At 39.4% G+C, this 25,359-nt stretch overlaps 1 protein-coding gene across 5 annotated transcripts in view; it reads right to left on the bottom strand.

Moving 5' to 3' along the window:
• nrg2a (neuregulin 2a) overlaps positions 1-25,359 on the bottom strand; it is an 89,616-nt gene that overhangs the window by 2,280 nt on the left and 61,977 nt on the right. For 3 of the 5 annotated variants that reach the window (XM_077547470.1, XM_077547469.1, XM_077547473.1), the window contains 7 exons: positions 14,401-14,521; positions 9,606-9,664; positions 4,104-4,127; positions 2,467-2,569; positions 2,258-2,381; positions 1,138-1,265; positions 834-1,055 (listed from right to left, as the gene is read on the bottom strand). In XM_077547470.1, coding sequence (XP_077403596.1) covers positions 834-1,055; positions 1,138-1,265; positions 2,258-2,381; positions 2,467-2,569; positions 4,104-4,127; positions 9,606-9,664; positions 14,401-14,521 — 781 coding nt within the window. Of the gene's footprint in view, positions 1-833; positions 1,056-1,137; positions 1,266-2,257; positions 2,382-2,466; positions 2,570-4,103; positions 4,128-9,605; positions 9,665-10,050; positions 10,128-14,400; positions 14,522-25,359 lie in introns of all 5 variants that reach the window. The other 2 variants (XM_077547471.1, XM_077547472.1) reach the window with 2 other exon arrangements.

Genomic DNA, 25,359 nt, shown 5'->3' with positions numbered 1-25,359 from the left:
TTCAAGTGGTGTTTGCATTGCACTCAGTTTAAATCGAAAAAACAAAACGTCATGAGACAGGCATGTCCCGCCAACTGACTAAACTGACATCTTCCACATCCTCAGGCTTTGAAGCTACATGCCTATTACATTGACCTAGTGACCTACTTTTAAACACTATTAAAACAAAAATATTTGAGATGCTTCTTTGTGGAAAGTATAAATGTTTTTAAGAGTGCAAAGCCATTTTTTATACATCTTTTGCATTGATACTTGACAGATGCAGGTTCGCCTAATCTTGTGCTCCACCAAGACACCCACACAACGCATTTGAAAGACAACTTGGCAGAAGTTGCATTTCGCTGATAGCGCATGGCTGTGGATCTTTGAAGTGTGATGAGCCTTTAGGAAGCTCTATACACTAAGGCCAAGTGAGCCTGAGAGATTTCCACAGTAGTGCTGATTTTGCTGATGCAGAAGCTGTTGCCATAACGGACGAGGCCCACGCTATTTGTTACTGGACTCTGAGGGGATGTCGGTTATGTAATCCGCAATTCCAGGCCTGATTCATGCACACATACTTGATGTAGGCTGGTCCTGTTGACACTTTCGGTATCCAGCTCAAGAAGTCAAACACAAAATGCAAGACATGACTTGTCAGGTTTGATGACGACAATTTATAAGGACACTTGTTTTTGTGCTTTGACTGCTATTCATGCACACGGTGTGTTTGTTTGACAGTTGTTTGGAAACCCAGAATGTAAAGTCACACGTGAAATGACTGAATACATTACCATGTGACATATTTCTCACTTTTCACCTCCAAAAATGAGCCACAGGGGCTTCAATCCCACCTGTCGCTATGTGGAGAGTCTCCCAGGGAGTCAAAGGAGTCCCCATATTGGAGGGTCGGCCGATGAGGGTCATTGTAAGCACAGTGTGCAGCCCGCCGGGCCCTTGCCTCCATGCATGCGGGGCTGCTGCATTTACTGGTCCCCACTGATGATGACATCATCCCCGGTGAGTCAGAGAGGACACTGTCCGAATGTTCCAGGCTCCACGTCCGTTCCTCGGGTCTGAAACGACACAAACGCTGTCAAGCACACGTGGAGATGTTTCCCGAGCCTTTTGGCATCGATGCGCCCGATGCGCACTCACCTGTGTGTTGATGAATGGGCGCGTGTGGAAGAATTGTGAGATCTGGAGGAGGTGTGGCTGGCAGGGAAGGATCCTTCTGTCGCAGGCCGTATGACTCGTTCAGTTGCTGGGATGTTCTTTGATATGTACTGGGTCAAAATAAAGTCAAATTATAAATATTTTGCAACATGCCATTTGCATATCCACCAACCCAGAAGTATTCTTTTTTTTTAATCCTGCAATTGACTGAAGACCAGTTCAGGATTTACACTTTCTCTTGCCCAAAGTCAGGGGATGGATATTGATTAGGCATGGGCCGATTATCGGTTTGACCGTTTACTGTGGTTTTTGTGTCTCTTGCTGATAATGAGCTTCTCTTTTTTTGAGTGGATTTTTGATTAATATATATATATATATATATATATACATTAAAAAAAATTGTGCCAGCAGGTACTAGTTAGCCCCAAGGTCCACGAATAATTAAAACAGAAGACGAGTGTTAACATTTCTTTATTTATTTATTCATTCACTTATTTACCTTACCATGTTTCTTATTAAAATGCAGTTTTTATTTACAGTACTGAAAGAAAAAAAATTAGGGCTGCAATTTTAATACCTTGATCCTGCTGTATTTTGCTCACAGTTATCATACCATCAGAATTTTATTTCGGCCCATACCTAATATTAATATGTAGTTATATTTGTTTTTTCCTTATATACTACTCACAACAAGTTCAGCTCTGGCTAAAATATTTCAAGATTAACCTAAAATGTACTATAACCTTTGCAGGTGAACTGTCCGACTGTTCAGTCTTTCAGTACTTATTATATAACTATAATCATTCTAAAGGGGAGCTGCATGGGAAAATCAAATGAGATTCTACTGAGGTGTCAAGGTTTTATTTTCAACACTTCATAAGCAGGCGCTACATTTCAGCAGGTGTGAAAACGTGCATTTGCAAATGTGATCTTTTAAAATGATTTGATCATATTCAGCATGAGCTTCTGTTCATCATCTTCAAATGAAATATTTTAAGAGGATTCAAAAGTTGAGTGGCATAAAGGGTTGGAATCAAACAATCATTTCCCTGATAAAAAAGCATGAACATAAAACTGAAGAAAGATTTCTTCCGAAACTCACATCTACCATGGGGATTTCCTCTGGTCCTGGTCCTGGGTGATTAGGTCCGTTCGCTAGGTTCCGATTGGGGTGTTCTGGACACATGTTCTGTCTCAGATGATTGTGCATCTTCTTTCTTTGTTTCCTGTTGAGAAAGTTTTGATCTGGTATTGCACGAAGCGCAACATGGTTGATAAGGACGTTGTGGTGCATTTTAGAGCGCAACTTACTTGGTTTTACAGTAGGCAACCACACAAACGATGCCCACCACCAACAGAGCCACACAAATACCCGTGATTGTCAGGACTCTCTTCTGGTAGAGTTCTTCTGCCTCTGTCCACACCACGCAATCAAAACAAACACACACAGTGGCACAGATCAGAGAGGGAGAAGACAGCCAGTGTCTTCAGAAGCGGCTTCCTTCTTTAAACCGCATATCTCGAGTATGAACTTTATACAAAGACAACGTTAAAACGTGGGAGCTTTTCCAGAGAAGAGTTTGCGTGAGTTTGAGGGTTGGACCTCACTCCCTCCTCAGGGGGAAGGATAAATAATATAGTAAACATGTTACATTTGTGCAATTCCTATGGATTTTTTTTAAGCCAATTGACGTCATTGAGACAATTTTTTTTATTTTATTTATATATAATACATATATCAGTTTTAGTGTTTGTGGCAAATTGGGTTATTTTCAGTGATGATTAAAAAAAATTTGGGCTTAGCCTCTTCACACAAGGATTCTGTAGGATTTCATGCAGAAAGTAAGAAGACAATATATGTCGCAAAAGATGTTTATGTATATATAAAATTGAGTTAAAAAAAAAGATGCACTGTACTGTAAACGAGTGTGATATTGATTTGTGTTGAGGTCATTTTTCTGCCACTAGATGGCACAATTGTATTTGTAAGACATTGATGACAGCTTTGTGCATTTTTCTTTTCTTATTAAGCGCTATCTATTCTTTAACATGAAGCAATTTGTGAAATTCTGCACTTTTTTAAAAATGGTAAAATATAACTTGACCACAGTCTCCACAAATATATGCATTTTATTATTGAATTTATTACTGCAAAATTTTGACGTGGGTGTGTCTGCTGCGTTGCCCCAGTACAGGTGCCAGTTTGAATGTGATCAAAAATTTTTAAAAAAGCTCAACTTTTATGTACCATTTCTCGCTTAATTCCCACGAGAACGCAGCCTTGTGGTGCGTACATTCACTTGCTCGTGTTCATTTTTACCCTCAAAGCACTGAAGCACTTTTCTGGAAAAGCTTGATGGAAATGAGAGCTGTCAAAAGCAGGACAGAAATAGCAGCAAACAAGCAAATCATGACGGTAGGCTCTAAATATAGCACTGCATGCTCATATCAACAACCACGCCTTGAAAGATAAATCAAACAGCGCAGACTTCTTATACTTCATGGGCAAATTTCAGCGCTACTTATGACAGAGTGAGGCAAGACAAGGGTACTAAATCTCTAGAAGGAATAGAAAGAGAAGGCATTTGCAAAGAAAAAGCAGGCTCGAGTTGAAAGGCATCTGGAAGCTACAAACATGAGATATCATGCTTGTTAAAGATGGAACGAGGGAACAAAAGAAGGAATAGGCGCTGATGTGAGTCAGACGTTCGACTCCAGGTGCAGGTGATGACATCCATGTTAATTATGTTTGATGGAGAATCAGTTGCAGGGTTTCTACACTCTAACGAGTGATGATTCACCGTGGGGGGTACTGATTGGTTAATTGAGGGGGCGGTATGATTCACAGGTCACACCACAGATGGAACGGATGCATGTCAAAATGAAATCTTTTTGTTTTGGTTTTAGTATCTATGCAGGACTGAGAATCAAAACGGATTGTTCCATACCCATAAATTCAATCCCAAGATGATCTGCCGTGGCAGAAAGTTGACAGTTGGAAGAAATACAACAACAAAAAAGAGAAACAAAAGAGTAGATTATGAAAGAGGCACCTGCTAACATATAGTGGGGCAAACAGACACCAAAAAAGTGAACACCAATTTGACTTAGTAACTGTCGGACATTGTTAGCAACGTTTCACGATGGGCATCACACAGGCAGCATGCAACACGCAAACACAAATAAGATCTGATCATGAAGCCTATTGCTTTTCATCATATCCTCTTAAAGAGGAAGTCAAGCCCAAAACTTTCGTCGTCTGTGTCCCCACAAGTCTAAACACGGTATTCTGAGTAATATTGTGTTTGTGGAATATGAGTTAAGCAGCAAAATCAAATCATTTTTTATCCATCTCAGGGGCGGCTATTTAGCCACTTAGTATTGACGGAAAATTACATCACAATGTCTAATGGCAAAATGGCTGACCCCTGAGATGGACAAAAACAGGTAGATTAAGCTTAATTCATATTCCACAAACGCAATAGTAAAAGGAAATGTCGTGTTTAGATGACAAATGATTGCAAAGTCGTTTTTGACTTGACTTCCTCTTCAATGATGAGTGATAAATTTAAGTTGATTCAATTCAAATATTTGTGCATATTTAAAAAAACAATAATGTGTTGATTTTTCATAATTAATAATAGTCTAAACATGCCATTCTGATGAATATTGCATCAGTTTAAACAGCAAAACCCACCCATTTTTATCCATCTCAGGTGGTGGCCATTTTGCCACTTGCTGTCAACTGAAAACGACATCACCGTTGCTCAAAGCACAGGTAATAACCAATCACGGCTCAGCGATTGGTCAAGTGATTGGTCGCTTCTTGACTTAGGCATTGTGATGTCATTTTCAGTCGAAAACAAGTGGCAAAATGGCCGCCCTCTGACATGGCTAAAAATGGGTGGATTATTAATTAGAATACTGTGTTTAGAACAATATAGGACATTATTGTAAAGAAAAAAATTTGGTTGACTTCCTCTTTAAATGTATCATAAATTGTTTATGTTGTAGAGTAATTGTTGATACTTTCCATGACCAATTATTAAGTCATATACGTGATGTAAACATGACTTGCCAGCTTTGTTTAAAAAAAATGATAAAATTTTAACCCCTAGGCGTTATTGTGACCATTTTTTGGCTTTTTGTTGGTTCTGACCGAGCCATTTCAAAATAAAATACTGCCCACGGGTTTGCAAAATTTTTTGTGTTTCCAAACATACCCATGGCTTGAAGAGGCAGGTTTAAACAAGGATATCACGACATAATTGAAACAATCAGCGTGAATCGGAATAATTACAGTAATGTCAAGGACTGCACCGACCAACCCAGTTTCTATCTCTGGCAGCTCGCTGGCTTAACTTAGTGTGCAAGCAAGTCCCAGCTGTTGTGAGGACAACACGCTTTTGTGAAGCCATGAGGAGCAGAAGCCATCCTCCTGCTCTACGCGCTCCAGAATCTCCCGGGGATGGGTGGCGCCCCTGCAGGAAGCAGGTCTTTAAGTGCGGAATGGATGTGCGTGCGCGCATGTGCCTGTGTTTGCCTGTTGGCTGCGCACTCGCCGGCAGAAAAAAAGTGATTTATTGTCATAATTGAGAGTGGAAAATGTGAAATATCAACAGTGTCTTAAAGTTCACTTGGAAGGCTAATCGCTACATCCATCATGTTTGAATGTGACTTTCCAAGAGTCGGATTTTTAGTGTGGATCAGCATGTTTGAAGAACCACAGGTTAATAGTCATCTTTGTAATAATATTGATTAAATGGTGGCTTTTTCTTTGTGAGCTCATATTGTATAAATGAGGAAGGTAGCGTCCTCTCATGGCAACTTTTAATGCAGAAGGATATCAACTATTATTCTTAAGGCTTCATTATAATACATGTCCAAAAAGGGCTCTCTCAAGCTCTAAAAAAAAAGTTGCAAAAACTTGGAATGTGTTCATGCAGCTGGATGAGAACCAGAGATAAATTCTGTCCTTGATACCGTCGCACAGCTGCAGCAAAAGTTAAATTGAATGCAGAGAGCTGCTTTCTCCCACACACCACGTTTTTTTTTCTGCCAAAAAATGAGCATGTTAGGCAGAGTGCTACATTTACCCTAGCAAAAGAACAAACGTGAACAAGAACCTAACAAATGGTCACTTTCGAGCACCTCGGAAAGCAACGACAAACTGCAATGTCAGTGAATTGAAGCCACATGGGCGTGTGAGGACATGGCATTGACAAATGTAGAGTCAAATAGCAGCTGATCCTTTTTTTTTTTTGTAATCCAAGACATAAATTCTTGGCTTTATTCCAAACTGCAGTGAAAAGCACACGACTTGGTTGTATAGCACACATTTTTCCAGCAATCAAATCTAATGGCTTGTAATGAGAAGACTGCACTGATAAGTCATACTTTTGGAGGATGTGGAATAGATATATTGGAAATTCAGGAATATTATATTTATAAATATGCTAAATATGCTACTTTGATTGATAGGCTGGTACACCTTGGACTAGTTGCCAGCCATTCACAAGATACATAGACAAACCATTCACGTTCCAATGGCCATTCAATAGGCTTAAGTAACCTAACATGCACTTTTTGGAGTATGGGAGGAAGCTGGAGTAACCAGACAAAACCTATAACTGTACAGACAACCTCAGAACTTTGAGGAAGACATGCTAACCACTAGCACAACGTGCTGCTCTAAAATGAGTAGACTAAAATCTGACATCATTTCAAAAGTAACCCAATTATGGATCAAAAATGGACTGATCCACTTTATGGGTCAATTTGACCCAACGTTCTGAGTTGTTTTATACAAAATGACCCCTTTTTTTTTTTTACCCAAAGTTGGGTCAAATTGACTCAAAGTCTCTTTCTTTTCTTTTTTTTTTTGCAAAACGACCCAGAAAGTTGGGTCAAATTGACCCAATGAGACAATCGGACCCAACCTTCTGGGTTGTTTTATACAAAATGAGTCAATTTTTTTTCAAATTAACCCAAGTAGAGGACCTGACCAAGTTGTTTTATAAAGAAGGACCCCTTTTTTGTTTTTGTTTTTTGTTTTTGTTTTTTGTTTTGATGAAAAAACAAAACAAAACAAAAAACAACCAGAACATTGGGTTCAATTGACCCAAGTTATTTTTATAGAAAATGACCTTATTTCTGTCCCAAACGAAGGTCAAACTGACCTAAATAGACTATCTGACCCAACTTTCTGTGTTGTTTTACAAAAAAGGACCCTTTTTCACTCAAAGTTGGGTCAAAATGACCCAAGTAGAGGATCAGTCCATTTTTTACCCATAGTTGGGTTGGCCCAACTGTTTTGAGAGTGTGTGATTCTACTTTGCAAAACAATTGCCACCATTGTTGTGATTACTGGCTCTACGTGAGGTCGATTTACCCTGACTTGGCTACTTGAAACTCTTGACTCTAAAATTTCCGACTTCCCAGTTTTCCGGAATGCAGCAGAAGTGGCCAAACCTTTGAAGCAAAATCTAGCGAGAACTACTCCAACACACAGCTTCGTCAAAAGATATAAATCCACATTTGACGAATATATTCACCACTATAGTTAACCCTGGGCTTGCAAACTGTAATACGGCATGCGAGGACATCTGAGGGAGCAGTTATTGTCTTGTCCATGTGTGTGTGAGTGTGTGTTCGTGCGTGCAGCGTCATCAAATGCATCTTGCAAAAAAGTTCTAAAGTAAATGTTGGAAGAAAGGTGCAGACTTATCTGAACACGGCCTTCGACTGCTTTAGTCGAGCCAGTCTAAAATGATTTACTTCAATCTAAAGATGTCATAATATTTTAGAATACTTTTGACTTTCTGTTCAGTAATCAGACCGTCATGAGAGATTGCGCTCAACAGTCCGTACCAACATCAGGGTTATGTTTCTAGTCTTGCCTGACAGCAGTCGCATCATGCCAAAGCTAATTGTTTTATATTTAGAAAAGGTTGTGGGGGAACCTTGACAGAACCAATCTTGATAGAAATCACAAACTCCCAAAAAAAAAAAAAAAAAATAAAAAAAAATAAAAAAAAAAAATCACAAACTGGGATTTTTAGGGCCAATTTCGTTGAACTGAAATATTACGTCACCATTATATGAATAACTTGCATGGTACGAGGTCAAGCACTGACAGAAATCTTAAGAAGTAACATAAAATATTGCATATTTAAAGTCTGTTTATTGGTTTGAAGGCTACTTTCTGATTCATGGAAGATGATACAGAACAAGTGGTGCCATTATCGATATAAAATAAAATAAAAATAGTTCATCGATCTGAACTTTTTTGCCCGGATGCTCACCAAACTACAAAGTTTCATGGAATTTAGTTGTCCTATTTATTATGCAAGTTAAAATGAAATGAAATCTTGTGATTGTGATGCAAGTTAAAACGGAAGTCAACCCAAAAATTCTTTACAATATGTTGTAAACAGTCCCACTACTCTAAAAACTATATTCTGATTAACACTGCGTTTGTGGATTATGAATAAAGCTGCAAAATCCACCCGTTTTTATCCAGCTCAGGCGGCGGCCATTTTGCCAATTGTTGTCCACTGAAAATGACATCACAGTTGCTCAGGGCTCGATAACGACCAATCCCGGCACGGCTTGTGAACATCACATGGCCCTACACAAAAAAACAGGTGTGCTGTGATTGGTCATTACCTGAGCCTGAGCCACTGTGATGTCATTTAGATTTTCAGTTGACAGTAAGTGGCAAAATGGCCGCCCCCTGAGATGGAAAAAAACGGCTGGATTTTGCTGCTTAACTCATATTCCAAAAGCGCAATATTAATCAGAATGCCAAGTTTGGACTAGTGGGGACGCATGCAACATATTATTGCAATCATATGTTCTGTTATTACTGACAGTCTGACCTGACTTTGCATTTCTGGATCAGTTTTAATTAACGGCAACCAACAACAATGACAACGACGACAACAACAAAACACATTTCCAACCAAGCGTTCCAGTTCAGTGGTGATAGCTGTGTTTTCACTTTATATTTTAAAAATGTAAACAAACCACTCTGTGATTCCTTTACTGTGATAAATGACATGTAAAGGGAAGAGATTTGATGCGGTGGCTTTCCACTTCATTCCTTCATTTTAAATGAAGACATTTAGTCAAACTAAACCGAACTGCACTGCTTGGCGGAAATGGGGCTAAACATGCGTACGATTGCCACGTCACATGAGCAAGCATTATTAGTAGCTTGTTGCTAGCTGTTATATTAAGCTGACTTTTCACAAAAGCCTACGTCGACACATTGCCCACAAACTCGCAGTATTGCGGTTATTCTGATACGCACATGCAACACACAGCACACAAAACGAAGGTCTATGAGTCTGGACAGGCGACACACGACATTACAAGGAGATTAACATCGCGTCTGCACATGCACATGTGACTCGAGGGCAGTCTGACAGAAGAGAAAGTTGACATACGGTAGAAACGTGCCATAACGTAGGTTTGACACCGATCACCGGTAAAGTCATTCGGACACCTGAAAGCCACAAAAAGAGGGAGGAGGAGGAGGAGGAGGAGGAGGAGGAGGAGGAAGGGTGGTGGATGAGCCAGAGTGTGCAAGAATGAGGGTGTGGTGGGGGGGAGGAGGGGGAGGGGGAGAGAGAGAGAGAGAGGCAGAAAATTAGACCAACAGCTCGAGTAATGGACAGCAGAGCCTGAGCGTTCCCATGGGTGACACCACTGTGCACGGCCCGGTGCGCGTTGACCTGAGAGGGGGGGGGGGGGACAGAAGAGGAGGGCCGCGTGTTGGCGGGTGCGCGGAGGAGTAGCGGAGGGGGGGGGGGGGGTTCGGCGGGAGTCCACAGAGGTAATCCTGTGACAACTGTGTCTCTGTTCTCAGCTGCTCATATCAAGTGAACATACTTTTGAAAGGATTGGGCATGTGCAAGCGCAGAGGTTCGGTCTTTGAGCATCGCGGGCCAAAGTATCCATCGGGACATCTGGGAAGGAGCACACAAGCGTTACGGGCAGGGAAACACACAGAGGTGAACTTGGACGCACTTCAAGTTGAAATATGGAAAAATATAGGAATTAACACATACATGTTGCACAAGCATTACATCAGTTTGAATGTAACTGATGGAATGGTTAATGAATGTTGACTTTACTCTCAATTGTGTCTTGTCAGGGAAAGTAAAAACATTTGCAAACATATCATACGAATGTTAAGTAAAGTCAACATGACTCCAATTGTATAAATGAAATAAAAGAGGCACTACTAGGAAGTTCTTTAAAAAACAAACAAACAAACAAAAAAAAACAATGACAGCCCACCATGCATGTGAAAGTGTGCAACCATAGAACGAACCCTCAAAAATGACATAAAAAAAAAAAAACAGTCAAAGTTTAAACATTTTTCATCTGTGAACTCAATGAGTGTATTAACATTTGGTTCCCTTGGATCCAGAAGGAAATCTGGATCTGGATGAAATTTGACCTCCTTTTAGCTACAGTACAGGCACAACATTTTAAACCTGATGTGATGCAATTTGACAGAAATTTCAAGGCGGGATTTCCCAGGTTAGTTGCCAAATCCATGTTAGATTCCCTTGCCTTGACACAAATTTGCAAAATGTCATTCAAAATAAATAACAAAGGACCTTTTAAAAAATATATTGTCACGATTATATATCATTTTAATGTCTTTTTTCTTAAGTCATCAGTGTGTGGATTCATAATAAAAAATGAAAAAAAACTGCGAATAAATAAACGTGTGGAAGATTCTAAATAACAACCAGGTTAATTTACAAATAAAATTCTCAACTGTAAGTTGCTCACTAATAAGACATTATAAGCACCTTCTTGGTGGATGTAAAAAGTCAATAATATTCAATGAAATTATGATACAAAAGGTGATGCAGGCTTGTCCTAAATCGCTCTTAAAGACGTAAGCACACTCTCTTTTCGGCCTAAAGGGCAAAGAGAGAAAAGAGAGATCATTGCAGCGCTTTGGAGCTAATCAATACATCAATTGGAAGCCTGTGCAGCAAAACGTAATGAGGGCTAATGCCTATTACGCTCTGGATATCAGTTCGGGGCTTAAAGGTTGAGTTGTGTGATGAATTCTAAACGCCGGCATATTTCGAGCTCAGGAAAAATATGAAAACACGGAAACGTTTCCAAAGGAAGTTTAAAAGTGTTTAACACTGCTTGCACGCATGTAAAGTGCCTTTTTTTGACATTCAGACGTATGTTAAAATAATTCCACACTTCATCATCACCAGCACGTGTGTTTGGCCCGAGCCATATTTCCTCATTAAAGTCCCGTTAGGATGAGCGGTTGCTCTTTTAGGAGCACCAACATTCCGCTCGGATTCACAACGAGAGCGGCAGTCCAACAAAAGGTCACTGCCGAGCGATTTACTGGTTTCACACAACGCCTCCCGGGAGAAACATAATGTTCAACATTTAATTATTCGCCCTGACTGATGAGATGACGGCAAGTTGGCGTAAAAACGGCAGAAGTGGAACGACATAATCGAATAAATATCGGAGTTCAGCGCAGCTGCGTACTCTATTATCATGCTTTGATTGTAACAACTAACACATTGTTTTGAACAAAAGCACGTATAAATCTGATTTATTGTGTTTAGCAAAAAAAAAGTCTAAAAATATAAACACAAGCGCTGTCAAAGGATTAAAAATGTTAAAACCAATGAATCGCACAATGTTCCATAATTCAACGCGATTAATCGCGATCAATCACATTTGTCTACTTCTGCTTCTACTTTTTTCTTTTAACAGATATTTACTTGAGCAAAATCTTGGAATTAATGTTAAATTAAATAGTAAATTGAAGATATATATATATATATATATATATATATAAATATATATATATATATATAAATATATATATATATATATATTAAAGCTGTCAAACGATTACATTTTTAATCATATTAATCACGTCTTAGAATTTTGATTAATCACTTAATTAAAAAGGCTTTTTATCAACATTTTTTGCACACAAAATTTAAAGAGCACCTGTTATGTGTTATTTATTTATTTATTTATTTTTATATGCAGTCATTATTATGACTGACCAACAAATATCAAATATTGTGCTTATTCTTGTGAAGGGGTTCCTAACTAAGTGTCCAGTGAGTGTCCCCCATTTAATGTTATTCTAAACCGGGCTAAACACTTTTTAAGGTGAAAACAAGTAAAGAAATGGTTGCTCATGGATCATGTGTCAACCTTTGCTCCCCTTTGAAAACGTTTGTCCACATGAGTGAATGAGTGGGGCATAAACGCAGGCCGAGCTGTCCGCACCACTTGTTTAGCCAGTGAGTAATACCCACTGATGCCTGGCCTATATTGAATGAGATGGCTGTGGGGGCAACAAATCCCCCGCGGGCCTTCACTGCATTATCCAACTCTTCTGGAGCCGTGCCCCGGGGCCGTGAGTGAATTAGCTACAGCAATTGAGTTATTGCTGCCTCCAATTTGTACATAGCGTATTGAACGGCTGTTGCGGCCATATCCGCATTGCTCGCCGAGCGCTCGTCCTGGCGGGGGCCAACTGGGCGCTGAAGCTGCGCGGGCGTTGCTGCTCCTGCATCGCACCGGCCTAAGTAGTCGTGATATAGTGACATATGGTGCAACGGAGCATGCAACCCGATATTTAACTGCCATGACAAGAGGGAGTGCATAGTTTGTGTTGCAAGTACAAGAATGGATTTTATTAGCTGGAACGGATTACTACAGAGCTTGGATTGGATATTGAATGGACTAACAAAAAACAATGGGATCCTTAAAGCAGTGTTTCCCAAAATTTACCGAGCCGAGGCATCACTTTTCGAAAACTCTCACGGCACAACACCAAAAGCAAAAGTGAATAAAATTTTCAGTCAGTTGAATGAAATTGGATAAATTCCCGCGGCACCCGTGTTGTACTAGTGCACCACAGTACCAAGTTTATTAAAGAAACATCTTTAAAAAAAAATGTTAACCAAATACAATAAAAATGAAAAAGGCTTTTAAATAAACTACATTTATAAAACTAACTTAAACTAAATAGAATTATATTATATTATAACTATAATTATAATTATAAATATATATACCGTATATATATGGCATATATATATATATATATATATATATATATATATATACACCGTATATATATATATATATATACCGTATATAAATATATATACCGTATATATATGGCATATATATACCGTATATAAATATATAAACCGTATATATATATGGCATATACATATATATATACATATACGGTATATATACATATATATATATATATATACATATACGGTATATATATATATATATATATATATATATATATACCGTATATATATATATATACCGTATATATATATATATATATATACATATATACCGTATATATATATATATATATATATATATACATATATACGGTATATATATATGTATATATATATATATATATATATATACCGTATATATATATATATATATATATATCTACACCGTATATATATATATATATATATATATATATATATATATATATATATATATATATATATACACACCGTATATTTGTTTTCATTATTTCCTCAGCAAAATGAGTTTACAAATCAGAATTGCGGCTTGTGTTCCACCTCAAAGGTTCCACTGTATTTGTGAGTAATGACTCTCGGTTGTGACACTAAAATCTCAATGTTAAATAAAAAACAAGTTGTTTTGATGATAATGTCAACCGGCTCTTTTCCGACAAGCGCAATTTAGCCACGGTGTCACGATCCCCTTTGCCAAGGACCTTCAATGTAAGCAACGACTCTATTTACCTCATTGGGGGCCCCTAATAGGCATAAATATTTGCTCCCGAACAGAATGGTGACTCATGACATTTTGAAAAGGGGCTTTTAACGCGCAGTCCTCCTGTTGTACACTAAACGGGACTTAAAAGGATGAGCGCGCCGACGCCGCGCTCCATTATGAGCGCTGCAATACACAACAGGTGGGCAGATAGGCAGCATTTTCCTCCGACGGGTTGCTGCTGCTGCTGGAAGAAAGAACAACAGGAATCAAGTGCTCGCAACAAAACAAACCATAACAGAGACAGCAGGGAAAGGAAGATTCTTGCCGTGATGAAGAATATTAGAAACGCTGTCACGAAAAAAGGTTTGCATTTCAACTGGTTGGTCACAACAATAAAACAAAAACAAAAACAATGAAAAAGTGATAACTTACTTGCAAGAGAGCCGATTTATACCATGTATGAAGTAACAGTCGCCGCCATTCACACAGAAGGCCTTCTCTGTGTCATTGCATCTTCTGGCGTGGCCTGAGGCTGGAGATAGCGTTGTGGTTACTGCGGAGAAGAGACAAACATCAGCCAAATTATTATTAGGCATTATACGTGCAACAAAGTAGAGTAACAGCTAGCACTCAGTCTTCATTTTTAAATGTAGTCTCAGTTTTTGTCCAGTTTCAATCACGCTTGTTAGAGTTGATCATATTTAGTCAATCTCATCCCATTTAACTATAAATCTAGCATCCTAGTCTTTTTTTCTCTCTCTAGTCTTTATTTCAGTCCAAGGAAACATAATTTAATTCAGCGAGTTATAGTCAACAACATTTTTTTAGTTTTAGTCAGGGCAATCTTTTTACCCCTGTATTTATTTTTTTGTCAGCAGATAATGTTGAACATTTCATATCTAAAACTATTTCACATAAAATTTTCTCTCATCTTTATGATGAAAAAACAACTTTATAACTATAATTTTATTTTATTTTTTTTAACCTTTTCACCGTGAATCCACTTCCTGTCTGTCCCATGTGTTTGTGCATGTTGCACTTGTTAGCTGCAGATTTGAAAGGGTGTGTGTCACTGTGTGTCACATGACAGTGTCACAGTAACAGATTAGCAGACAAAATTTGACAAAATCATATCAGTTTTGTCTCGTTTTGGTTTATGAACTAAAATGTCCATAGATTTTAGTCCAGTTTTTATTAAGTGAAGTACATTATCGTCTCGTCTTCAACAGTTGACAAAAATGCATACTGATTTAGTCTCAGTTATTGTTTATTAACTTATTCACTCGCAGGTAGTTATTTTATTTTATTTTTTTACTGAAGCAACCACCTTCGCTCTCGGCTGGATTTTGACTGATTTTGCAAGGCCCATAGGATATTGTGTTCTATTGCTATAAAAAAAAAAATAATAATAATTTGAGTTTCTTCTTTCATCAGGAAAAAATGTATATTTCTATCTATTTCCATTTTGCAACAGTTAGCATTAAAATATAGCTAAGTTTCATCATTCTTCACAAATCTGTTTAAAACAGTGGGGGAAAGTGCTTTTTGCAACATAGCCTTGGTTGATCTCTTATACTCTGCTGCCATCTGCTGGTCATTTTGTAATCACTACCATAGCTTCAACCATTCTCTTTAGTTCAGAGGCCGCAACAAAGCCTTCTTTATGCTCTAGCATAAAAAAGACATTAATTTTTTTTATTTATACATCTTTGGCAGCATGGTCATATGTAAAATAGAACATATTTACACGTTTTTGGGAGCAAAATAGTTAATGAGGGTTTCAGTCTAGCCTAGTCTAGTTTTAGTCCAGTGAAAAAAGTATGTTGACAAAATTATTTTTGTTCAATTTTGTGGACAAAATTAACACCACTTCCTCACAATCTGGAGGAAGAGGAGGCTGGTATCGACAATTTCTGACATGCATCCATATTTCATCAACTTGAATCGGGCACACACAGGATCCTCCCGCGTTTCCACGAGGGCTCTACTACAGTTTCCCCATCCACGAGTGTAATTGTGTCTCTCAGCAGTGTTGACACTATCTCGAGAAGTTGTACGAGCAAAGATAAATATTTCCTTGACATAGCGTAGGAGTTGTTTATGCGCTGACTCAGATCCTTGGAATGGCCCGAAATGTCATGTATCTGCACTTAATCCCCCTTGGCTGAAGACACAGAATATGTTGGAGGTGAAGGCTGCTAATCAGACCGAGAGCTGCGTCGTTTGAAGGCAGAAGGGAGTGCTGAGAGAGGAAGAGGAGGACGGGGTGAAGGGCGGCAGGATCGGGCACGAGAGAGGCACGCGGCGTTACCACACGTGACGGCGGCTGTTTACCTGCTTTCAGGTGCTCTCAGTACCGAAGCAGATTGTGACGGTTTGTCAGTGGGAACGCGGAGAATTTCCGACCGCGGGTTCTGCGTAAGGACAATAAATCTAATTCAACAGCTGGAAAGCGCGTTTGGAGTCCATTCAGTTGGACCTGTGATGTGCGCTCGTTGCCATCAGGACGAGATGTCACAAGATCACATTTGTTACACGCGGAAAGTCACATCAGCGCTTTTCTCGCCTTGCGGAAGAGCCGAGAGGCCCAAGACACAGGCTTCTTCCAATTACACAAAACACTACATATTTTACCAAATTTCCACCAAACAATCAAAAGTCTCCTTCCCCAAACTAGGTGTAATACCACTACCAACCTGTGGAAGGCAGCATGGTACCAAAGGGTATTATAACTGCTGGAAATGACAAAAAAGAAGGAGTAGGAATAGAAGAAATGAATGTTGCCATGCTCATGGGGGTGGGGCCAGTGGGTGGGTTGCACTACCTCATCGTCGCTCACACCTGACCTCCGACTGGAGCGCTGGCTTGTAAATCGCCTCATAAAAAGATCAGTCAGGAACATGAAAACATTGTAAAAACAACCCGACGCTTATAATAGAAAACTGTGCAAAAGATGCAACCAATAAAGGTCGCAACAACACGTAGTGTGACATCCAATAGGCAGCCTCGATCTGGGTCGGCGGCGGGAAACATTCTAGTCTGCTATCTTAATGCTAACATATAATGCGAAACACCATTGACTGACTAGCCAAAATTAGCATTGATGTTATGGTAATAATAAACAGAGAAGTGACTTATACAAACATAGAATACAACAATACTTGCAACAATAATTGCAAAATACTTTCTTTCCCAGGTAGAATAGAAAAATGATAAAGGCTTAAAAATCTACAATATAGCGGCGCCGCAAAATTGACAAATCGCAATATAGCAGCATCACTGTATTTGTTTCGTCAGTTAACGAACCATTCACAAAGTCGACAGCACCGCACGTGACCACTTTCAGTCATTTTTCTTCATCAACACATGACCTCATTGATCCTCCCTGAGGGAGATTTTGGTGTTACACAACCTCACATAAAAAAACACATTTAAAAACAAAAGAAACATTTGCCAGGCTAATGCGTCACACTGAACAGAAGTCATTGAGGTGCGCACAACTTTTTGTCTCATTCCCAAATATGACAAGTGATGACAGTAAGAATTATGGGTAATATTCGTCATGAATGAACACATCACTCAGTGGCCGCCCCTCTACCTCTTACCTGGGGGGCACACGGCTACGAGGGCAAATTAATCGCATTCCGCTCGCTAGGGCTGAAAAAAATGACTTCCTGCCATATTTGGATGATGACATGTTGGCATGCACATCAATAGAAGCTCATAAAACTATTTGTACAGTCTTGCAAAAACCTTAGAGCGACACATTTGCTTTTTTATTGTTTTTGGAGGCGGGGTAGATGAGGATGGCGAGGGGCGACTTGGTGTTGCCACCCAGAATCCCACATTGTCGCCGAACAATTGTCATTTTTGATCTGTATGTTAAAAATTTGCAAAATTGATAGAAAACAGATTCATATCAATATGCAACACTTTCAGTCAAGTGAGTTGTATTCTTTAGTTTGATGATTTAGCGCCAATACATAACCAAACTTCTGATGTACTACATTCTGTACATCAGAAAACCAAATGAACCCCACGTGAGCAAGCACTTGGCCATTGAGGCAAGGAAAAACTCCTAAGCTAGAAACCTTGAACCAAACCCAAGCTCTGTGGGGTGACTGTCTGCCTCAATGGAGAGACAGAGTAGAGCAACAGATTGGAGATTACAGAAGAGACCAGGAATAGAAGGTTTGAGCAAATCAGGAAGCGACGAAGAACAAGTGCCGTATTAACAGTAATAGTCCCATTTCTGTCAGCATTCCTAGGGAATCACAATGTCCTACGATTTTATCTTGACTCATGCTCTACCTCTCTTTAATTAGAAGTGAACACTTTTACAACATCTGGGAGTATTTATCTGTTTCGCTTGGCGTTGCCGTTTTGGTTAGCAACAGAGCTCAAATGGGACCCCACGCTGGTCATAGCCGACACACATACAGTACAGACAAAGAACCGGAAACATTTAGAGTCTTAAATAAATCAAACATGCATATTTCAAAAATAATAATAATAATAATAATAATAATCAAACATGCATATTTTAGGAACGTGAGAAAACCATGTAAGCAACATTTGACTTTTCTCTTCAGGCAAACAACTTCCAACTTCAACCCCAAAATGTTTCTGGTGATGCATTCTGCATGCACGAGATATCAATGAGCTTTCACATCAACAGAAAGTCATAAATAAATAAATAAATAAAAATAAAGCTAAAAACAGTACATGTCCCAAAACGAACTAAGCAAATGGAAACCATCTCTTGGCCCAGCATCACCAAATGTTACAAATCCCACTGCAGAGTCAAAGTCCAATTTTGATCCCAATTGTTTGACATCTTTTGTGTGTTCTGATTACTCTTCCAACATCACTTTACAGAGATGATGACATGAATTATTTTTCCACCCATCCGTTGTACAAATTCATGCCGAGTCAAGGTTTGAGCTATGCAAAACGGAAACCATACTTTGCATTGGCTGACTCAAACAGTATGTTACACTTTGCAGCTTCAGCACTTTTTTTTTTTATATATCTCAATTTTCTATAGCGCTTATCTTCATTGGGGTCGGAGGTGGGGTGAAGCCTATCCCAGCTGACATTGAGCAAGAGGCGGGGTTGGATATTATTTTAAATGCTGCCATGATATACTGAACAACTTTAGAAGAGGAAATATAACTACGATTATCAATATTTGCTCAGTTTGAGGGAATTTGGGGAGTTTGGAAACGTCATTCTAACTGATTTTTACGACAGCAATACATTGCATAACATCCACTCTAAAACCAATCAATCAATTCATCAAAGTTCATCCAAGTAATGGATCCGTCCATTTTTTATGCAAATTGTTTTTTTTGTATCCAACCAGTGATACATACATAAATACTGTAGATACACTCTAGAAACGGTTTTGTCAAAAATAACACAAATGGGTAAAAAATCTCCAACTTTTTTTGCCTCAACGTTGGGTCAAATCCCCTGCCCCACGCAAATAAATAACAAAATAAATAAATGAATAAATAAATAAATATTGAAAAAAAAAAAAACTAAATTGTTGTTTGAGTTTGTTTTATTAAAAAAAAAAAAAAAATGGGTTGCTTTGTGATTTATTAATTTGATCCAACTTTTTGGATTATATAAATAACCCAAAAAAATTGCATCGATCCCGTTTGCCCTTCCTTGGGTTATTTTTTGACCCAACTGTTTTTACAGCCTATAAAAACATATATTATTAATAAGGCCATGACCTTCTTCCAAATAAGCATTTAATAACCCTCCATTGACAATCATCTCCCACTAGATCATATTTTAAATATGTATATCTTTTTCATTGTACACAAATCCAGTGTCTGCAAATAGCACCATCTTTTTCACATTCACTTTCATGTTTTTTTGTTTTTGTTTGTCTTTGAACAGCTGTTGATGCATCCATGTGCATAAATTAGCTTGATTAGCTGCCATTTCATCCCTTTACACTTGGTTCCATTTTGCTTTCTGGCAAGCTTTTCATGCACAGTCATTGGGTTGGTTTTAAATATGTCATCGCATTTCTCATTGAGGTCACATTATGGTCAATGCAAGTTTTATGAGTCACTTAGCTTTTGGTATTGTTTTATCTGCGCTGTATCATTGCGCAACGCGATCTATAGCGAGGTTTCTGTGAACAGATGCACTTGTTACAATACAAAAGCAGTACACGTACGCCCGTGTCCAGCAGCTGTTTGGCTCGGATTGTTTGCACGTGTCTGAGAAATAGTACGATGTACTTGTCGTGGAGTTGCAGAGCCTGCAAAAAGCCACCATCCAAAGGGAGAGGGATCTTAATTGTGAGCTATTTATTTACAAAGCAAGCAAAAACGCTGTCACTTTGGAGCTTCTTCAGTTAGTGCTGTCAGCCGCAGCGTTTTCCTGTTCCAAGTGATAATTATGGAAAGCACAACAGTGGGCTGCACCGCAAACAAGAATAGCGCTGTCATATTTTCAAATTAAGAGCTTTGTTCCAGCAGTCATCTTGTGTGTGTGCTTCTTTTGGGTTGTCACGCGTTTTCTGGACATGCCACTTCTTTTATTCACCACCAAGAGCCATAGGGGCGCAAAAATGGAACCCGGACAAAAATTCCTCTAACCCTGTGAGGTGATCAGGTGCCTTCCTAAAACAGAGTAAGGTTGTTTATCTGCACTTATGATTTCACCAAGTTTGATTGGTTTTGAAGCTCAGGTTTCAACTTTCACCGGGGCCTTGTAGCCCAGGGGCCGAATCCGAGTTGGAGCTGCGGAGAGGTCTCCTCTGGGTTCGAAAGAGCCACAGTGTTTAGCCATCAGCCCTTACCACTGACTTTGATTAATCCTTCATGGCCCAAGAACTGAAAAGAAAAGCTGGGGGTGCAAGCAGGACCATCTGGAAACCTTCATAAACATGCCTGTCTTTCCGCGCTCTCTCCAAAGGATTCGAGGAAAATCGTAAAAATGAACAGAGGGGTCCCCATTGCAAAGTTTTTCCCTCTTGAGGCACAGCGTGCATATATGCATCAAACGCGACTGCACTCTCAATGAGACCGAACTCCGCGCTCCACCTCGGCAAATTGCGTGGTAAAAATATTTTCGATTGACTGCTCTATGGTGCCGAATTGCACACATGTCCAGTCAATTTATGAAAAATGCTCATAATTTACTGCAGCTTGGATTAGGGCCTTTGACTGAGCGGAGCGCAATCTCCAAAACACAAGACAGAGTGCGAGTCGATGTCGGGAACAAGCCAAAGCAGCTTCGCTTACATCTGGACTTCGTTAGGATTTGATGTTTTCACTCACAAAGAGCAACGTTATCAGCATAAAAGGTATAAATCATGTGCCACAAACGAGAGGAGGAGGTTATGTGCGGGAGAACAGTGGGCAGACCGCAATCGCTTTCTGACACATGCAACTCGCCTGACGCAGATCCAACAACCACAATTCTAAAATTTGTATAAATGTCTTTCTCAAACCTTGGGGTCATGCAAAACTGACAAAACTCCCAATAAATGGAGTAACATGAATGAGCAGGTAGCACACAGTAGCTTCATCTAATAAAAGCAACAATAAATCTCTTTACTCGGCCGCAAATACCTGATGGTAAAGAGATAAATGTCAAGCTCTTTAGCAGGGTGGTCAGCCACCCAAACATACTTTTCCATATCAGCGCAACGAGAGACCTTCCTGTTGGCCATCCCTTAAAAAAATATGTCAAATGGAATGTGTGTATATTCACTGGATAGCCACTAAGGGATTTGGTTAGTCCGTACAGGGCAGAGAGTCCTCGGTGCAATAGCGTGCTACTGATGGGTGGGTTTGATGTGGTGAAAGAGACGCACGCAAGACAGACGAGGGAGGTGAAAAGAGCAATCAGTGCGGTTGACTTATATTTTTGCATAGGGGCATGCAGAGGTTGGGAGGCAGCCACTCTACCAACTGAGCCATGCCGCTCCTGCTGTCTTAGTATATTGATGGTGTCAGGCAAAATCCTCCAAGACCCGTTTTTTTTTTTTTTTTTGTTGTATTTTGGGCACACCGGCAATGAAATGTACTGTAGTGGCAAACAGCAAGAGTGGCATGGCTCAGGTGGTAAAGTGGATGTCGCCCAAGCTGAAGGTCATGAGTTCATTCCTCAACGCTTGAGTAACTTTTAAAAAAATAAATAAACCGGTAAAACGTACTCAAAACTCTCCTTGGAAAATGTGCTTAGAATTTCTGAGAGAAAAAACTTTATTAGGTTTTTTTCAAGTAATTGTTTTTTTTTTTTTACATTGCAATGTAACTGAGTAAAAACACTATTTTTTCTTGATCAAAATACTTTAAATAAAACTCTGACGACTACGTTACTACCATCCTTGTGCATGTCTTGAGAAAGTGTAAACAAAAACAAAATGTAAAAAAAACAACAACACCAAAGTCATTGTGTGAATGGTGTTATGACAGTATTTGTGTGTTGTTATGATGTTGATGTCAGTTTCTATGTAGTTGCTCTGTCCCTTGTGATGATATTGTAGTTGTTATGCAGTTGCTATGTCACTTATGATGATGATGTATTAGTCACTCTTAGTTTGTCTCGGCACTCTTATTTCATCTTATAGGCCTTTATTCTGTCATGTAGAATTGTGCATTGCCCTATATAAAAAAAAACAGTTTCGATATTCAGATTTTTCAGCATTTCTCTTTCCATAGCTTATTAAGGCTTCACTTTTTAATAGGAAGCGGCATATTATAGTGTCTTTATCTTTTGACAAGCAATTAAGTCTCGAGCAGCAAACAAAATAACAGATGACGAATTGTGTGCTTTTTTTTTTTGACGGGATTTCAGGTTGGAAAATATTACCATATGAGATCAACGATAAACAGATACACGCCTACTTCGAAACATAACATAGGCACACCCAATCAAAACAAAAAAAAAAATCCTCTCTTCATTTACGCTACGTGATCCAAAAATAGCCAAAGAGGCATTAAATGACTATTTACTGTGGGTTGGACACATGCGCGAGACCATTATGAACATGAGCTTGCCTACAATGGAAAACCACATCCACAATCCCCAACGTCTTAGAGACCAAGTGGAGCCTACCGGCAACATCAATCTTACACCCACTCCTCAGCAGGACCGCCGCTGCTATCCAAACGACTGTGTCTTCTTTTATACTCCTGACTCCTGTTGCCATGTCTCAGTCGCATAGCTTGATCTGCCTGGTCTTGCCTGCCTCAATCATCCCGCCACTCAAAAGTCAAATCAAAGAGCAGCCCAGTGCGCCATTGCACAACAGCTGCTCGCAAACTGCAACGGAGCCATAAGGCGTGCGGCGCACTCCAACAGGCGGCTCGGGCGGCGGAAGCCTACGGGCGGGCCTGCCGGTGGGGCCGCTGGCGGGCAGCAGTTGGCAACCGCTGGACACGTGGTGGATTTGGGATCCAAGTCCAAAGGCAGACTTGTTTCCTTGTTTGTTGAGGCAGTTCTAACTCCTTTTTTATTTTCCTAGACCAGCGCTAATAAAACTTGACAATTGTGCCGTTGTGGGAGGGGGCGCAGTTGACTACCAGCCAAGCAAAGACTTAATGTGAATGGCTGTCTGTATCTATATGTGAGCTGTGATTCACTGGCAACCAATGCAGGTTCACATTTCACACCTTAAGTCAACTGGGTTGGGCTATAGTACCTCATTGTTCTAATGGGAACAGGTGCCATATCACTCTAAGAACATTTTGGTAAAAAATAACCCAATTGTGATTTTTTTTTTTTTTAAATGGCCTGACCCCACTTGGGTCAATTTGGCCAATTTTTTGGGGTGATTTACTTAACCCAAAAAGTTGAGTCAAATGAATAACCCATAAAACCCATTAAACAATTGGCCCAGCATGAATAACTCACAAAGCTCAATTTTGATGACCCAAAAACTTGGGTCAGATGAATAATCCATAAAACAACTTCTTTTGTTTCTTTTCTTCTTTTTTTTTAATATATAAATTGGCCCAGCTTTCATTGTTCAATGAACAACTCAAAAAGTTGGGTCAAATGAATAATCCATAAAACAACCCATTAACCAATTGGCCCAGCATGAATAACTCACAAAGTTGTGTCAAATGAATAACCAACAAACCAACCCAGTTTTGCTGACCCAAAAAACTTGGGTCAAATGAATAATCCATGAAACAACCCAATAATCAATTAATAACCCAAAACAATGGGATCAAATTGACCCAAATGGCAGCTGATCTCTTTTTGACCTATAATTGTTTTGTTTTTTTTTATCAAAGTGTTGTGTGGCAGAATGTTAGAAAGGATGGATAGACATTTTGACTAAATGTTGACTATGGAGAAAATCAATTATCAAAGTTGCTAACTGTTTTTTCAACTATTTTGAATGATATTTAAAAATCTAGGGATGCCATTGCTTGAAACCCCCTTTTTTCCCCGGTTGATACCAGAATGAGTACTCAACTCTTGAGTAGATACCAAGTTTCAATACTCCTCTTCTTTTGATACAAAAAATGTCCTCCCCAAAAAACAATGGTAGATAATAAGTACTGATACCTTGAAATAAGGCTGGGTACCGAACAGCTACCGATACCTGTTATCGGTACTCGCCCAGCCCTAGAATCCCTCTCTGAACGTACTTGACTCCTGTTACTCTACCAATCATATTGCAGAATGATACTTCCTGCACAAGTTTTCATGCATGTAACTTAACATTCCTTAGCTGATGTCACGTTGTTCTTGTTTAGACCACAAACTAGTCGAGACCGAACCATCAGCGCCTCAGCTTGCCGTGGTTGTGATTAATTAGCAATCAATCTCGCAGAATTCCGGCTCCATAATTCCGGCTCCATAATTCCGGCTCCGTGACGGGGGATTCCCCCCGCATCTCCGAGGTCGATACGATGATCCACTCAACCTTTTGCCATCCTGTGTCTAAACTCTCCTGATAGACAGCAGCAGCGGCGCCAGTGGATCGTAATACGCTTGCATTCATCCAGCACTTCCTGCAGAAGTGCCCGTTTCGGACAGATGCGAAGACGCCTCGCCTTAATCTGAGCAGCTAGCTCAGTGGCAAGAAAAGACTTCTCAGAAGGTCCGCTTGTGTGTTAGCAAGCCCAAAGAGATACTCCATTTTGTACACTACTGATTTGATTGTGGTTACCTAATTTAAATAGATTAACAAGTGCAATACCGCCAGTACAGTTCCAGATCCAAAAACAGTACAGTATTATCTTCTTTTTTTTTTTTTTTTTTTAGTACCGTACGGAGCACTTTGAGCTGCATTGGATATGATGAGTGATTATTCCCCAAAGTTAAAGCCTCCCAATCTGTTATCATAGGCAGCAAGGTGCCATTACTGATCATTCCCTCCATTTTCTTCATGCTAACTGG

The sequence above is a fragment of the Vanacampus margaritifer genome, chromosome 16, assembly GCF_051991255.1.
Source record: "Vanacampus margaritifer isolate UIUO_Vmar chromosome 16, RoL_Vmar_1.0, whole genome shotgun sequence".
NCBI lineage: Eukaryota > Metazoa > Chordata > Actinopteri > Syngnathiformes > Syngnathidae > Vanacampus > Vanacampus margaritifer.
Note: the sequence above shows the minus strand (reverse complement) of the source record. Positions and strands in the feature narration are given on the sequence as shown.